General features: G+C 42.0%; 1 protein-coding gene across 2 annotated transcripts in view; it reads left to right on the forward strand.

Annotated features, from left to right (window-relative positions):
* The window catches only part of Lgi1 (leucine rich glioma inactivated 1), a 46,573-nt gene that overhangs the window by 13,686 nt on the left and 15,171 nt on the right, over positions 1-17,716 (forward strand). For both annotated transcript variants that reach the window (XM_021653103.2, XM_060388947.1), the window contains 2 exons: positions 5,089-5,160; positions 5,273-5,344. In XM_021653103.2, the coding sequence (XP_021508778.1) occupies positions 5,089-5,160; positions 5,273-5,344 (144 nt within the window). The remainder of the gene's footprint in view (positions 1-5,088; positions 5,161-5,272; positions 5,345-17,716) is intronic.

Consider the following 17,716-nt stretch of genomic DNA (forward strand, 5'->3'; position numbering starts at 1 on the left):
TCTCTACTTTATAAGTTTTTCTACATTTTCCTTAAACTTCTATAGGACATTTATACCATATGCAAATTGTATTCAAAATTTTAAAATATTCTATTTTTTAAAAAATACAAATGAAGCTAGGCATGGTGGCACATGCCTGTAATCCCAGCACTCAGAGAGACAGAGGCAGGCGGATCCCTGTGAATTCGAGGCCAGTTTGGCCTACAAAGCAAATCCAAGGCAGTCAAGACTACACAGAAAAAGCCTGCCCCCCCCCAAAAAAAAAGAAAAAGAAAGGGCTAAAAAATTACAAATTGATATGATACCACCTTGATGTAACTCTGAAATTACTTAACACTGATCATTAAGTCATATCTTGTAAGTCTGCATGAGTTAAGCCACGTGGTAGCTATTCAGCACAATACTGCTGTTTTGTTATGTCAACTAGGCCCCATGCTAAGGAGCCACCCAGCGTGGGGTTGGATGAAGGGGTCTTAGGCCTCATGATTTCCAGCAAAGCCTTGAGTAGTTCTGGACCTCACTTTCCTCCTGTCAAACAGACTGCAATACTGGATGTACCACCCTCACAAAGTTGTTCTAAAGCCCACGTGAGATGCTCCAGCAGGAGGCTAAGAAGTGTAGAGTATTACGAAATCAATAACTATCTTTTTTTCCAATTTTTTTTATTTATTACAATTTATTCACTTTGTATCCCAGCTGTAGCCCCCTCTCCTCATTCTCTCCCAATCCTACCCTTCCTCCCTGTTCTCCTCCCATTTCCCTTCCCCATTTCACTGATAAGGGAGTTCCTCCTCCCCTTCCATCTGACCCTAGCCTACCAGGTCTCATCAGGACTGGCTGCATTGTCTTCCTCTGTGACCTGGTAGGGCTGTTCCCCACTCAGGGGGAGGTGATCAAAGAGCCAGCCACTGAGTTCATGTCAGAGACAGCCCCTGTTCCCATTACTAGGGTACCTACTGAGACACTGAGCTGCCATGGGTTACATCTTTGCAGGGGTTCTAGGTTATCTCCATGCATGGTCCTTGGTTGGAGTATCAGTCTCAGAAAAGACTCCTGTGCCCAGATCTTTTGGTTCTGTTGTTCTCCTTGTGGAGCTTCTGTTTCCTCCAGGTTTTTCTATCTCCCCCTTCTTTCATAAGATTCCCTGCACTCTGCCCAAAGTTTGGCTATGAGTCTCAGCATCTGCCTTAAATCCTGCTGGGTAGAGTCCTTCAGAGACCCTCTGTGGTATGCTCCTGTCCAATAACTACCATTTTTAAACGAGCCGGTGCCTGCCTGGAATTGATAGTTGATCTATGCAGCCTTTCTAAATTTTCCTCCTGGTAAGAATATATACATTCCCTTGGTTTAAAAAAAAAAAAAAAATCTTCCCACTCCTCCCACAGCTTGTTTCATGACATATTTAAAAAATGTTTATCCCTTGAGGGGAGTTAGAGAGGTCAAGGCACATCCCTGCTCTACGCCCACGAAAACTAGTGGGAAAATGCCTAGTTTCTTCCTTCCTCAGAAAGAAAGGAAGTGGCAGAGACTTCAGAGTCTTATGGGACCGAGGCAGAAGGAAACCCTGCTTGACCTTTACAAACTGGGCTATCTCCTGGCAAGTGTGTTGGCGCAAACCTCTGATCTCCGCTTGGGGTAACAAGGCTATTCAGACAATTCGCTGGTCCCCGCAAACGCCTCCGTGACCCCGCTGTTGTGATGTTTGTCCCATCTGGTTCATATTACTGCCGACTCTCATTATGTGTATTTTTTGGGGAGGGATCGGAGAATTCTTGGTCACCACAGGTAGAGGGCGTACCTCAACAACCTGGAAGGTCTCCCTGTGCACCCCGACTGCATGCAGCCACACCGGCAGCTTTAAAATAGCTTGGGCCACACTCCAAGTGTAGAATTTAGCCAGCATCCTTGAGAGTGGGAATGAGTTGTATTTTTAGGCTCCTTGGGTGATTCCAAGTGCATCCGAGATTGAAAAGCGCTGTTTGGATCCAGGCATCTCCCCACGCAGCCTTCAACACTCTTCCCTTTGTGAGGGCTCCATCTGTGGTCAATTCAGATGCGTTCCTTGCATGTACTTGTTCCAAGAGTGTTCCTTTCTTCGCTCCTCTGCAGGCTTTGTCTTTTGGTTGTCAGTTCCACAAACCAAGAAAGAGTATTATTGTCTTACCGGTACTGCCGTTCTGAGCCATGCCTTGGATCATGGACCCAATGTAGGAACTGGCTACACTGAGGGGAAAACGAAGTCTTTCTTGCCCTTATAGTCCACAGAAAAGGCCAGAGGTTATGTAAAACAAAAGAGCCTTCTGCTCTGCTCCAGGACTGCATGAACACGCGTTAGGATGGGAACTATTTCCCTTACTAGAGGCTGTAGGATACTTGATATACCTGATGTAATCACAAATCATAAATAAAACGTGTTACTAAGACCACAAAAATTAAATATTTGATTTTGGTCTATAGTGTGTGATCTACTCATGAGTCCTTTCAAGTTTATATTGAATACTAAAATGAATAAGCCACTCAAATATATTTTGAATACATGTATCATTTTATAATCCCATGTTCATAGAAACAGCTATCAAATTTAGAATGAAAAAGCTATGAACTTCATTATCTCAGCCAGAGAATAAAAGCATAAAAGAAAAAAAATACTTTTTAAATTATTTATTTTATGTGCATGTATGTCTGTGTGAGGGTGTTGGATCTCTGGGAACTGGAGTTACAGGCAGTTGTGAGCTGCCATGTGGGTGCCAGGAATTGAACTGGGATCCTCTGGAAGAACAGCCAGTGGCTCGTAACCTCCGAACCATCTCTCCAGCCCTATGAGGAAAAGTTTTAATTGAAGTGAAGTTATACATAAAGATTAGGACACCATCTCAGGCATGCTACTTCTCAGTGGTGTTTATTTACAAGGGAACTCCTTGTGTCCAGAAACCAACCACTGAGACAGTCCCCGGGCTCACTCTCAGAACTACCCCTCCAGAGAAAGCCATGAAGATTCCGTTTTTGTTCTTTCTCCGTTAACCACGTAGGATGCACTGCATCGAGTTCTGACTTCTTTCCTTAGAATATTTTGCTTCTAGTTATAGTTTTAGCCAGGGAGTTTAGTCTTTGAAATTCAGTTCAGCAAACTTTTTTTTTTTTTTCAAAACCAGGAACTAGGGATGCAAAAACAAATAAAAGCAAGCCTTTGCTCTAAGATTACATTCAGTATCATGATCTAGCAGTGACTAGCATGTCATGTAAAGTGAAGGCTTCTTTGTTCAGCAAATATTTGTTCAATATTCACAATGAAATGGTTACTACCACAAATTCTAGGGATAAGTGCTAGACAGGCCAACAAAAGATTCTAGAAGAAATCCTCGTCTTTCATCTCTGTGGCATCTGACATGCAAAGGCAAGGGATGCTCACTGGCATCCATTTCCCAGCCTGTCTTGCCGCTGATTTAACTTAGGGGATGATAGTGATGAAAGCTATTTCTCCCTATATCTTGGAGTATGGGGTGATGAATTCCCCGGTGAACCACAGAGCAGTTTGCAAACTATTGAGCCTAGGAGGCACCTCGCTGTATCTGTCACCACTGAACTCTTTCCATCTCTGTTGCCACCCTTAAGGAGAGAAAGAAACCCCTGGAGCCTGCTTGAGCCTTTGGGTATCAGCTTACCTAGGCGTAAGGCTGAGCATAATGTTGCTTTCCAAAAACCATAAAACGAGAAGAGACAATTAACAGAGCCGTGCAAATCATGGACCTTGGACTTGGTTTTAATAAGTACAGGCTGTGATGTGTGTTTGATTAGTTGCTCTTGCCTTTTCAGGGCCCAGTGAAGTGTTTTGAGTTTAAAGCCATGACGTTAGAGGGAAGGGGACTTAGAAGTGAGTTCAATATCACTCCAGGATTAACATTTTGGAAAGAGACAGAAGCCGTCACTCCATTCCACTTGGCTGGCTCGTCCTCTGCCTCCAATTTTTTTTTTTTTAATGGAAAAAAGATCTCAAGTCTCTGGAAAAAAAGAGAGCTGATGGTAAAATTCACAACTGTGTTCTCATCCCTCAGCTTCACCTACCAGGTCACGTCTAATCCTCCCTTGATTATCGTATCAAATAAGTTACTCATTTCAAAGTACTTCATCTCCTGCATTAATGGGCTCAGGGCGGGAGAGGGGGTCATTTGGCTGGTTACCAGCAATCATATTTAACCACTATCCTCCCAAAGTAAAAATACAAGATCTACTAACAGAATTATCATATTACTATTAAATTGTCTGGCACAGGATCCTAGTATTTAGCCGAAAAGCACCTGTTTTTAAGGTTTCAGACAAAAGAACTGGCAAGTTCTCCACAGAGTTCAACAGGGTGTGGTGATAAATTGGTTGACGTCTTTTTTCCTCAGTGATTTTGAAGCCAAATCCCTGTGGATTTTGAAAACGCCAATAAATTTGTCCAAGTAAAAGTGTTTCTTCTAGTTATTAAGTAATAAAATGGCCTCAGATGCCTCCTGAGCGTCATCACTTCCATGTTTAGCCTGTCCTGTTTTCAAATTATTGAAAAGTCATTTAAACAGCCAAATAGTTGATGTTCGCGATTCACGACCACTGTCCACTGTACCTGCTCTGCGTTATCACTCAGTGATGCGGCCTGAAGGTACTTTTTTCCCTACAATTCCTAGTATTAAACTGGTGTTAATTATTAAATAGTGGTTAAAGATCATTATTTTGGCCTGTCAAAAAATATTTCAGAAGTTTTCTAGAGCGTGTTTTCAACGGGAAAATGATCACTAGTGTCCTCTTTGTAGGACCGCAAACATGTTGATTTGGCTGCATCTGCTGCCTTGTTCCTCTGCCTGTGTCTCCAAACGCTTCCCAGGACATGTGACGCCTCACCTGAAGAGAGGGGCAGCAGGTACCCCATCAGTGAGCATTCCAGGGGGTGACAACCAGAAGTGTGAAAAGCTGCCAAGGTTTTCTGTATGAACAACCCTATAGAAAATGAAGACTTACCTGTATCAGCTGCTGCCCGTTTCTCAGAATCAAAGCAGCAAAGATCAGCAGCTGACGGTTTAACTGTTTTTATTATGTGCTTTCTCCGAGCAGGCTATTCACGTCCAACTCCTTTGATGTGATCAGTGATGATGCTTTTATTGGCCTTCCACACCTAGAATATTTGTAAGTATGAGAACTGTCCCCTTCCCCACTCCTCGCTGTTAAAGGACAGGTTCTCTTTGTTTCCTATGACTATCTGACCAAAAAAAAAAAAAAATGTTGTTACCTCTTACAGATTCATAGAGAACAACAATATCAAGTCCATTTCAAGACACACTTTCCGGGGACTCAAGTCTTTAATTCATCTGTAAGTATAGGTGGCCCTATTGTTTTTTTTCAAGCTTGTTTGGTTGATTTGGTTTACTGGTGTTTCTGCAGTCCTGGGACCAAACCTGGAGGCCTTGTACATGCTAGGAAAGCACTCTACCACTGAGCTACAGTCCTGGCCTTTATTTTTGAGCTCACAAATTCAGTTTGGTGTCTAAGGTTAAGGCACCCATTTTATGAGTGCCCATGAAAATTTAACAACTCAAATTCTTGCTCTCCATGCCATCTCCCTTGTCAGCATGTACTCAGGAAATTGATTGTGATTTACTATTTTTAGCCCAGATGGAACATAATTAGAAAGGCAATCTACGTAGGGAAATAGTGTGACTGAAATAACTTTTATGATCTGTATTATCAATCACTTCATGGAGAATTATGGGTTGACTATATCCTTCGATATTCATTGCTCTTTTTCTCTCTTTAAGTCCTGGCTTTATGTGCATTTAAACCTGATGTAACCATAGGCAGTCTCTATATAGTGCTTGACCAGTGTATTTTAGAGCTGAAATACGCAGTTATTCAATGGGTGATTGGAGATACAGTAGTCATTCTTAACAGGGGACAATGTTTCCTGGGAGATGTGAAGAAAGACACCCTGTGTTTGCCTATCACAATATGGGCATGTACAGCACCTAGTGGGTGGGGGGAAGGGCTGCTCCTAATTAATCTGTAATGTGAAGGGCAATCTGGATGGCCAAGGATCACCCAGCCTGGAATGGCACAATGGGCAAGGGAAAAAAATCTCAACTGCATGAGCCATATAAATGTCTTCCTCTATCTTCTTCCACATCTACATTTAAGACAGGCGGGAAGGACATTAGAGATACAACGTCTACACATGTTAAAGATGGGGAAATAGTTTGTGATACTAGAGATTGAACCAGGAGCCTGGAAACAAGCTGAGTTGCATCCTGAATCCTCATTTTTAAAAAATTATTTGAGAGAGTATCTTACTAAGTTACTCAGTCTAGCCTTGAACTTGTTCTATAGTCTATATGGGTCTTGAATTTATGATTTTCTTGCCTCAAATACCCTAGTGCTAGGATTACAAGCCTGCACAACCAGGCCAAGATCAGAAACAGAATCTTGAGGTGACATGATTATTGAACTGATTCCTTATGGAACTATAAAAACATCAACTCAGTCGCTAAATTGCACTGGCCATTCAATTATTCAATGGCAATTTCTTAAATACCTAATGTGAGTCTCATCTATGCTGATGAGGTAAGAAATATGTGTGTCATAGTCATTCTGTCAACTTGACCTAACCCCACAGTTCCTCAGCCCTGATGAGGCAGAGTAACACTTGCTCTTTGACCCTTCTTTCTAGTGTCTGACATCCATATGGTGACCCTGCTATATACCTAACAGGCCCCATTGTCTCTTGCTGTTTGGGTTGCAACAAGAAGGAGCTGATAACCAAATGCCCTTTATAAAATCCAATTCTGTCTTCCAAGGCTTGCATATGGTCATTACAATACAAACATGCTTTGCAATGCCCTTCCTTCCTGTCAGTGGTGTGACGTGATGTGACGATGGCTTGTAATAGGATGGATGTTATGCAATTTTTTATCATGGAGTCTAGTTCTGCAGAATGTTTTCCAGACAAAATTAAATAAACGTACAAAAGGTGAAATGAATATTTATTACCTCATGTGGTGGTCCCAATGAGAATAACCCTTATAGGTTCATATGTTTCAATACTTGGTCTCTAGTTGGTGGAACTGTTTGGGAAGAATTAGGAAGTGCCCTGATTGGAGAAGGTGTGTTACTGGGGGCAAGCTTTGAAGTTTCAAAAGCCCACATTGTTCCCAGGTATCTCTTTCTTTCTCGTGTTTGTGGGTCAAGATAAAAATTGTCAGGTCCTGTTCCCAAGCCATGCTTGCCTGCCCGCTGCCATGCTCTCTACTATTGTTGGACTGTCTTGATCCACCAGCTTCCGAATGACACAGAAACTTGTATTTGTTTATGAAAGCTTAGGCACTAGGCTGGCTTGTTCCCACTAGCTCATAAAACTTATTTAACCCTGTCTATTCTATTCCACATTTGCCACATGGCTTGCTACCTCCATGTCCAGACTTCTTCCATGGTTGGCAAATCCCCCTTGCATGATTCTTTCCCAGAGTTGCTATCTCTGCCCAGATATCTCACCTAGCCTCTCCTGCTTAGCCGTTGGCCATTTAGCTCTTTATTAAATCAATCGGAAGATGATGAAGAAGAATGTTTACAAAACACTGAAACGGGTAATGCTTCATAAAAAATAACAATATCCAAGTCTGGAGAGTACCCAGCCCTGTAGGTACTGTCAGAAATCAACATTTGAATAATACAAAGACAACCTTTACACAGTGCTCAAGATTATCCCAACAGCTCTTCCATTTAGTCCAATAAAGGGCTCTTTCTCTAACATCAATAAACCATATTCAATAAGACAATTATGAGATCTATCGGGTAAAAATTATACTCACAATTTCCAGTCCATTTGTGTTCAGCAAACTTAGAGAAAGTTTTCCACTATCTATCCTATCTTGGTAAGTCCAAAGTTCTGTACCTAACTCACTTTCTATCAACCTAAGAACATCTTATAGACTTTAAAACATTTTCTTAAATCCTAAACTTAAGCCTATATGTAAGACTATAACTATTTAGGCTTCAATTTCAACAGAGACCTGAGAAGGATAAATAGCACCCGAGGAAGCAAGACATGCAGAGTAAGGAGCTTCCAAAACTAAAACAAAGGAGAGATTGATAGACATCCAGTCATCCAAGGTTCCTCTGCAACTCTGAAGCGTCCATTTTCAGCCTACAGGCACTGAACACCTGACAGACCTTTCTGAGAGGTTGGGAATAGTGAAGAACCCTCCTGCTCTTGATTCTGCAAAGTTGGTCAATCAACTTCCTCTGTGTCCTCCTTGTCCACAGTTTGGACAGCATGCTGTCAGCAGTTGAGGCAAGGGCAGTTTTTGGCCTGGTAGCTAGCTTTGCTTCGTTTGAAACAAACTCTGAATGGAGGTTTGATGCCCATCATCTTCTTTGAAGCAGTATGGGGGTGCTTCCAGACGCTGTTGGGTCTCACTGTCATGAAAAGCCTTTAGTTACTAAAACATCTTAAATGCCATATTCTGTAGATCTCTAAAGTGTTTGAAGACCATATCTATCTAAAGTTTATTTGAATAGATAAATATTGCTTGTTTTCAGCTATCTACTATCTGCTTACCTTTGAAACCGTCTACAGGAGGCTAATCAAAGCCTGTTTTTGTAATTAACTAAACTAGTACTTAGCATGACCACAAGTTTGACTGACTACTAACTTTAATTTTTTTAATTATCCTAAACAGTGTGTAATAGTAGCTTTCAAGGACTAGAACTTAACATTTTAAAATGAGTCACTAAGTACAATAGCTTATATAAGAGTTGAAACATGTATCCAGTATGTTGTAAAAACAAAAGAAAAAAACCTTAAATTTGTATCAATATACAAAAACCCATACCAATGTAAAATATTTGAGACTATTAGTTGCTTTTTAGTTTAAAAGAAGATTCAATAATCTACCCTTTTATCCTATCATCCCTATATTATTTTTTTTCTTTTCCTCCCCTCTCCTCCTCTTTTTCTAATACCAGATAAGAGAGAAAGGACAGAGGAAAGAAAAAGAATCTAATCTTCTTTACTTTGTTTGCTCCCTGACAAAGACCATTAACAACATGTAACACCCCCTCTTAAATGACAACATCCATCCATCACCCACTAAATGATGAAAACCACCCACCCCACCTCTTGGAAATGGGGGCATCATGTTCTTAAAAGATTGCTTCCTCTTGTCTGGGGACCCTAAGAAAATTGGTATATTGTCCAAGTCCTGGGAGAGCTAGCTATATCATTTGCTGTCCTGTCTCTGTGTGATAGCAAGGTGCAGGGCTTAACGGAAGTCCTGGCTGGAACAACCTGTGAGGCTGGACCATTTTAGCTAGCCATTTTGAAGTTGTTCTGGTTGCAGATTTTTGAGGAAACAGCTATTGAAGCAGTTTCTGAAGTAGCATCTAGGCTACTTGTCTCATCTTCATTGGTGTCTGGTCCTTCTGCTCTAAAAACATTTAAACTTTTAAAGGTAATGGACACCTCTGCATTAACACGTGTATGGAATGTGCAGTGTGCACAAATCAGCTAAAGACGATTCTCTGCTCTTTGAGCAGAAAAGCCATCACACTTTGTAAGTCCATTTGGACTTTATAAACAACCTGTAATAAAAATTTCCATTCATGCCAATGAGATTTGTTGGCTATGTATAGGCATGCATGTCTAACCCAGTCTCAGAGCTGTTTCCAGGTAGAGGGATCAGCATTTATGTCACCTGTTTTGTTGTTGTTCTTGGTTTCTTCTTTCATGTAGGTAGCCAAGATTTTCAAGTTGTCTCACCTGGTTAAACCTAATCTTTATTAATTTTGAAGGAGTCCACAGCTTTTTATTTCCTATTGAAACAAAGGCATAACCTCTCCAACAAAACATATTTCGTGCCTTCCATTCTGAAGTTAACACACCTTTAAAACATATGGTCTGGTTTAATTCAGCAGTCCTTTCTAAAATTCAGTGTTTTCAGCAGCTGTGCTACCTGTTTCAGTGACATTTAAAAAATTTAAAGTTGATAAGTATTAATTAATCTACCTCTGGAAGGTCTCATATCCCCCTTCTGTTTAATAAGCATTTCCTTTAAAGTTCACATATATTACATACACACTCACATTTGGTGGATAGAGCAAAGCTCCAATTTTTTTTTCTCCAACAGGTTATATATCCCAGGAAAACTAAGCAGTATAAAAATGACAAGGTGATTATATTCTATGTTTCTTCTAGTGAATGATTACAATGAGTATATGTAGAAAAATAAGTTCCCCAATACCCTCACATGATCAAATGTTTTACATATTATGGATTAAATGCCTGCTCAGATGTAGCCCATGGCATCTCAGTCTCCAAGTGGGTTCCCTAGTAAGGGGAGCAGGAACTGTCTCTGGCATGAACTCGGTGGCTGGCTCTCTGATGCCCCCCCCCCCCTGGGTGGGTGCAGCCTTGCCAGAACACAGAGGAAGACAATGCAGCCAGTTCTGATGAGACCTGAGGGCTAGGTTCAGATGGAAGGGGAGGAAGACCACCCCTATCACTGGACTAGGGGAGGGGCATGGGGAAAAAGAGGGAGGGAGGGGGCCACAGCCAGGATACAAAATGAATAAATTGTAATAAATAATTAATAAAAAATTTAAAAATTAGAACATATTATTTCCAAGAACCCACACACATTCGTACCTGAGCAACTTGTTATAGATTAACATGTGAACAAGCAAAGTGATTGTCTCAACCAGTTTCTCTTACTGGCAGGCTGCAATCTGCAGTTACAAGGAAAGGCTCAATTATTTATCTTAAACGGTATACTTATATAAAAAAAAATCTTTAAAAAATTACAAATCTAAACTTTTAAAGAATCACAAATCTAAACATATATATATATATATATATATATATATATATATATATAGTCATTTCTACTTGAAATCCTCAGGGTGCACCTCATCTACTCATTAACAGTTTTTTTATTAAATCATATCAGAAAGCTGAGGGCATAAACGGGTACAAGAAATCAACCACCACCTTCCTGAGGACCTGCCTCGCTGGGTCACAGGCATCGTGGTCCTGCTCACCAGTGGGCCGCACTCCATGAGTTCTGCAGCTGTTTGGCTGTTCCTCTTGCGCAGCCCCCAACCTTAGAGGGGCTCCTCCTGCGACAGGAACAGGAGTTGGGTGAACACATTTTCTTACCACATGCCTTTGTCTTCACGTTCCTTTCCTTTCTAATTATGCTCTCCTTGAAGGTGTATTTCCTGCTTCTCTTTCTTCCCTTTAAGGAGAGATGGAGCAGGCAGGCTTTGAAAATCAAATGTCCCCCTGCCTGCTCCATACATTAAGTTCATTTCCCACTATTTATTGCTTATAAGTAAGCCTGGAGTTTCTTTGCACCATTAGTTTGTTTTGTTTTTGGTTTTTTGTTTTTTGTTTTTTGTTTTCTCCACCTTTGACCAATTCTTTCCAATTGAAAGGCAAGCATTCAAGCAGTAAGGAAGCCCTCTAGCCTGTGTGAACCACAGGAAAAGTTGATAAAGCTGTTTCATACTCTTACCTCATTGTAGTCTCCACGTGACCTTATGGGAGTAGGCAATGACGTTGCCCTCCTGGATGCATGCAAATGAAAGGGCGAATTATGCCCTGAGTGGATGCCACTTCCCTTTTCATCAGCAACACAGCCAGAAGTTGCCCAGGTCTTCAGCAAGGCAACTAGCAAAGGCTCCACCACGTCAGTTAAGGCAGACCAGAGGGCTCCCACCCAGCTGACTGGAGGTGGATGTGTGGAAGCTGAGTCAGAAGAGGCTCTTCCATACAATGGGCAAATTACAAGAGCAAAGGCCAGAGACCATATGGGATAGATTAAGATCGAAAGCAAGAATGTTCTTAAAGCAACCCAATCTGGCCAAAAAGAAACTTGAAAAGCAAATATTGGACAACGAGAATAATAAAGTTGTGCAGCCCATTGTGTACAGGTCAGGGCAAATGACCAGATCAACTGGCACTCAGAGGATGAAGCAGGTTGCCTGAACAGTCTCACCTACTGTAAGAAAGCCAGTCACAAGAGTTGCTAATGGGCCAGTAAAAATGGTTATGAGTGACCAACAGAAACGGCTCCTCCAAAAATACAAAGAGAAAAAAGAAGCTTTAAAAATTGAAAGATTATCAAGATAAAGGTAAACACAGAGTGTTTCAAGTGGATCTCTTTGCTCACGTTGCTCAGAATCAGCTGACAAACAGCAATAAAAAGAGCGCATCTTGCCTCTTTAGAGCATCCCCTGCCCTTCTCTGGGCTCTCGACTTTTTCCTCTCTCCAGAGTCCCCAGAATTAAACTATCTGCAGCTGGCAGAGATCACGCCCCTAACTAGCGCACTAGGCAAATCATAATCACCTGCTGGGAAGCAGCCTCTTATCCCACACCTGGGATTAAAACAAAACTATATTCACATAACTGAGTTTTTTAAGAAACCAAAATTCTCACTACAGATGTGACTAGACAAGAGAGGGATCTTGGGGCCAGCAGGATACCTCGGTTGGTAAAAGTATTTGCTGCCAAATCTAGTGACCCGAGTTGGATCCTAGGACTCGAAGGTAGAAATTGGCATACATACACGCAAATAAATGTAATAAATATTTGAAAAGAAGAAAGAATGAAAGAGATCCTAAAGATAAAGCCTCGCCCTTGCTCCTGTTCTCCAAATAAAGAGAGATAGAGTTGGATGCCTGCTTTTAGAACAAACTCCTTCTACTCTGCCCTGATATTAGCTGCTGCAAAGACTAGGTCTATTCCTAAAGAAACGACGAACTTTTATCACTTTTTATTGTGTTTGTTTTGCTAGATTTACTTCTTAAAGGGTATTTACAGACAACTTGAAAGTCACTATAGATAACTCAGTGAGATGCTTTCCTAGTGTGCTTGACATCCTGAGTTGGAGCCCCAGAAAGTAAACAAAACAAAACAAAAACAAAACAAACAAACAAACAAAAAGCCAGGCATAGTGTCATACTCTTGTAATTCAGCCCCTATAAAAGTACGGAGACCCTCTCTGAATTGCTGTATTCTGAGTGCCCTAATGTTATGCAGGTATACTTTTATAACTCTAATTAAATACTGGAAGACTCAGCTCACAGTTTTGGGAGGTTCGAAAGTAGGGTAGTGGGGTTGGCTCAGTTCTGGTAATGGCCTTTTTATAAATGGCAAAATTCTTAGGTAGCATATGGCAGCCTGTGACAAGGGATCTGTAATGTGTGTTTCTGTGTACCAAGACACAGAGTTAGGGGAAAATTCACACGGCACTGTGACTTTCTGTGGCTTGGACCACCACCTCTTCATCCTATGGACCTGCTTTCACACACGTCCTCATTCTCCCCCAGTTTCTTCATAGTGACAGTTCCATGGCCAACAGAGGCTGTTGAAAGTGTAGCTTTGCTTCAGACTGTACCTACATCTCTGCCCTCAGAACACTTGGGATATCACCCCATTGAACACCTAGTTGCCTTGAGGCTAATTGGCCAGGGTCATGCATTCTGAAAGGCAGACAGCCATTTTTCCCATCATTCCATCTGCCTTCATGTTCTGGTGGTTTGCCTGAGAAAACCTCTGATTATGGCAATGGAACCTACTGGAAAATCGCCGCTGCGGCAGACTAGACTGGCTCAGACAGCACAGTTGTTTCAGTGCCATGGAGCTGTGCTACTAAGAAAGCAACACCCACAGCCATCTGGGGTGCTGTGCTCCCCAACCCCCCCCCCCCCCATAGCCATCCTCAGCTTAGGCTTGTGTCTCTAGGGGCCTGCAGCTTCACATGCTGATATTTTGCTATGAAATGAAAAGAGTGTACAAGAACACCAAGGCATTTGCAGTCCTGATTTGGGACTGATTGGCTAGCTTCCTCCTGTGCGTTCATGCTCACCATGCTCCCTTCAAAGCACTTTGCAGCTCTCCACTCGTTTAATCTGCAAACAAGCTAGGTGTTCCCAAGTGCCTTGCCATGCTCACTGTCCGTGAGCATGAGCACTCATTTTTAATAATGATAACTTTTCTCTGAGAGCTGAACTAACTGGAACTTAATAGCCCTCATCGCTGGATATTGGTGACTCCTTTCATCTTGATTTCTCACCCCTGACTGAGAAGTGCTGACTGACACCTACTACCCACTGTCCTTGCCACTGGAGGACCAGCTCTGGCCAAGATCAGCAGTGATCCTCTGAAATCAATTGGATTCCAAGTCTTTTTATTGATTCCAAATCAATTGGAATAAAGAAGACTTTATTCCAAGTCTTTGTTTTTCTTTCTTTCTTTTCAAGACAAGGGCTTATATGCCCCCAGCTGAGCTTAAATTCACTATGTAGCCAAGAATGACCTTGAACTTCCCATCTTCCTTCTTCTCCCTCCCAAGTGCTGGGATTACAAGCATATGTCACCATGCCTGGCTAATATTGCTGGAGCTTGAACCCAGGGGCTTTCGTATGCTAGCCAAGCATTCTATTCATTGATCTACATTCTAAGCAAGCACTCTCCTTTCTAAGCTGCAACCCCAGCCCTCACCATAAGTTTACAGATCACCAACACCAGCAATTTACCTATGAGTAATCTAGGAAGAGGAAGACTAATGACCTGCCCCAGGCTTTGAACTAGGCAGACTGGTGGCGGAAATTCCCCTTCATCCACTGTGCTACACTATACTACCTCCTCACAGATGTGTCAACACTAAGGCTAAAATGAAGATTGCCTGACTGATTCAGACATAGGGGTATCCTTGCTTGGGAGCTAGTGTAGACATCCTTCCTACCGCCAGGCAGTGCTCAGCACCCAGCAGCTCTTCCAAAACGGATAGACTGCTGACACTTGCCTTCCAACATGTCGGCATACCTATGCAAACAGTCCTGGCTCTACTGGTCCACAGCCATGGTGACAGTTATGTGTTACTGAAGGGAGAAAGAGTCACTAAGAATTGCCAGAAATCACTAAGAGTGTTTAGCAAATGCTTATCATTGCCCATAAGCTATTCTTTTATTCCAAATTACAAAAATAATACTTGCTCATTTGAAAAATTCAAATCTATAACAACTGTTTAGACCTTAGAGTTAAATATGCAGCCATGGCTTGAGTATGATTTGTACCTTTAAGCTCATAAAAGAGTTCAATCCCCCAAAGTTCTATGTGTAGAGGAGTTTCAATCCAGCAACACAGATGCTTTGTTACCTTCTAGGTCTGTGTGGTCCGGCTGAATGCAGACACACCTTTAATCCCAGGACACAGAGGCAAACAGATCTCTGAGTTCAAGGCCAACATCTCTGAGTTTCAGGCAAAGAAAAGCTTAGGTCCAGATGTGGTGGTACATGCCTTCAATCCCAGCACTCAGGAGACAGAAGCATGCAGATCTCTGAGTTCTAGTCAGTGCTGTTCAGGCGGTTCAGTTGAATCAGCAAGTTGAGAGGCCGTGCAAGGGAACTGACTTCATTGCAGTTCGGTTCCTGGAGTTTAGAGGCAGTTTTTTGCTGGGAGAGTTTTACAGAGACAGATTGAAGAGAAAACAAGCTAGACACAAGTAAAGACAGAATGAGCTAGAGAATGAGAAGGAGCCAGAAGATTAGGACAGAGTTAGCTTGAGGCCAAGCAGATCAATTCAGTCAGAAACTGAGAAAGAAGCTAGATGGAATCAGCCAGTTTGGAGAGTAGTTTGAGCCAGAACAGCTGAGTTGAACCAGCCAGCAAGAGTTCAAAAAGAACTAGAAAGGGTGAGCGTATTCAGCAGTAAGTCCCGGAAGGCTGAAAGCATTCTAGGCCCAGATAAGATTGTACAGTCTAAAAGCTTCCAGGACTAGGCTTAGGTTAGCAAACAGAGGCAATAAGCCTTGGAGATGACAAGCAAATCAGTTACTTTTACAATAAAAGTTACTTTTATACCTACGCTAATGATATTAAAAGGGAGGGAAATTAGGCTGGATTTGGTGTTTAGTGATGGTGTCTTGGGAAATGGTTTAATTTAAATAATATCTTTGGATATCTTCCATGTAACTGAATCCTGGAGAAGTACCATCTGCTCTTTCCTAGATAAGTGACCTAATCAGAATCCTACTCCTCTCCCTCCCTCCTTCTCCCTCCCTGCCTCTTTCCCTCTCTCCCCCTCCTCCCTGACTCTCCCTCCCTGCCTGCCTTTCCACATTCATTTGGAGGTATATAGTGGCTGCACTATCACTCTTCAAGCTCTCAGAGCAGAACCAGCTGAGGAGTCATTAACAATGAGGAAATGCTTTCTCCAGCCTCTCACTGTCCTGTCTTCACCCCTCTATTAGCCCCCAGCCTGATTCTCCATGTCTCTTGACTTCCTAGAAAAACCCCTTGTCAGAGGCAAGACTTTTAACCATGTGGTTTAAAGGATTGCTTTCAGAATCATCTGGCCATTGTTAAAGATGAGCCCATCGCCTTTCCAGGGGGAAGTATGGAGACATGATTTAAGGGTGGGATTAGAACTTGGAAATCATTCTGACCCGAAGGAACCGACTTCATAGAAAACTGCCAAAACTCAAGCCTGCCTCCCATTCCCTGCTCACACCAGTTTGCACTGAACTCTGGAGCACTCTGATTTGAGGAGTCTTACAGCAAACCTGACCAAGGCTGGCTTGTGTCAAGGCAAGAACCTATTTTTTTCTCAGCTCATCCCAGTGAAAGCCAACTGACACCTCTGGAGGCCACCCCTTGTCCCTAGATCCCCTTCTCTTTTACACTCCTAATTTTTCTTCCTCTTATTCCTAAGAAGAGTTCTCAGGGCTAATATTAAAGCCTGGCTCTGATTTAACCCTTGCTCTTACCAGAGTATTCCAATGAAGAGACCCTTTGAAGAGAAAAGAGGTCTGGACCCCAGTTCTTAGTTACATCCTACAAGCCATCACTCCACGGACAGCAAGTACTGGAGACTTTGGAGCCTAGGACTGGTGATGTGGCTCCCAGAATCACTCTTTCAAGATGGCTGTTAGTGAAGGGAATAAGGCTTAACTACAATGATTATTTTTCTCCTTTGTTGTTTTGTACTTTTTTTGTTTTGTTTTGTTTTGTTTTGTTTTGAGACAGGGTTTCTCTGTGTGGCCTTGGCTGTCCTGGACTCACTTTGTAGACCAGGTTGGCTTCAAACTCACAGTGATCCACTTGCCTCTGCCTCCCTGAGTGCTGGGAATTAAAGGCATGAGCCACCATGCCTGGCTTCAAAAACATCTTACTGTAATGAAATAATTTTGGTATATAGGTATACCTATTGTATGTGTGTCAGTGAAGCAAATGACAGATCTTTAGGACTACTAAGGCATAGAATTTTCTTCCTAAGAAAAAGAGAAAAGATGGTTGCATTTTAAAGTTCTTATCTACAGGGCAGAAAGGATGATTCAGCAGTTAAGAGCATTTGTTGCTCTTCCAGAGGGCTGGAATTCAGTTCCCAGCACCCTTGTTGGGTAGCTTACAAACATCAATAACTCTAGGTCCAAGGAGACTTGACACACTCTTCTAACCTATGAAAACATACACAAAGACACAGACACATAAATATAGGCACATGCACAGAAATATACACATACATATACAGAGACACATAGACACATGCATAGCCACTCCCGACACACATACAGATAAATAATACATCTTTTAAAGTGTGTAGCTCTTGATCATCATTAGTTTTTATGACAAAAAGAAAATACTCATCCACCCACAGGCACAGCAGCTTTTCTAGAATCCATTGGAAATC

This window comes from Meriones unguiculatus, chromosome 1, assembly GCF_030254825.1.
Source record: "Meriones unguiculatus strain TT.TT164.6M chromosome 1, Bangor_MerUng_6.1, whole genome shotgun sequence".
NCBI lineage: Eukaryota > Metazoa > Chordata > Mammalia > Rodentia > Muridae > Meriones > Meriones unguiculatus.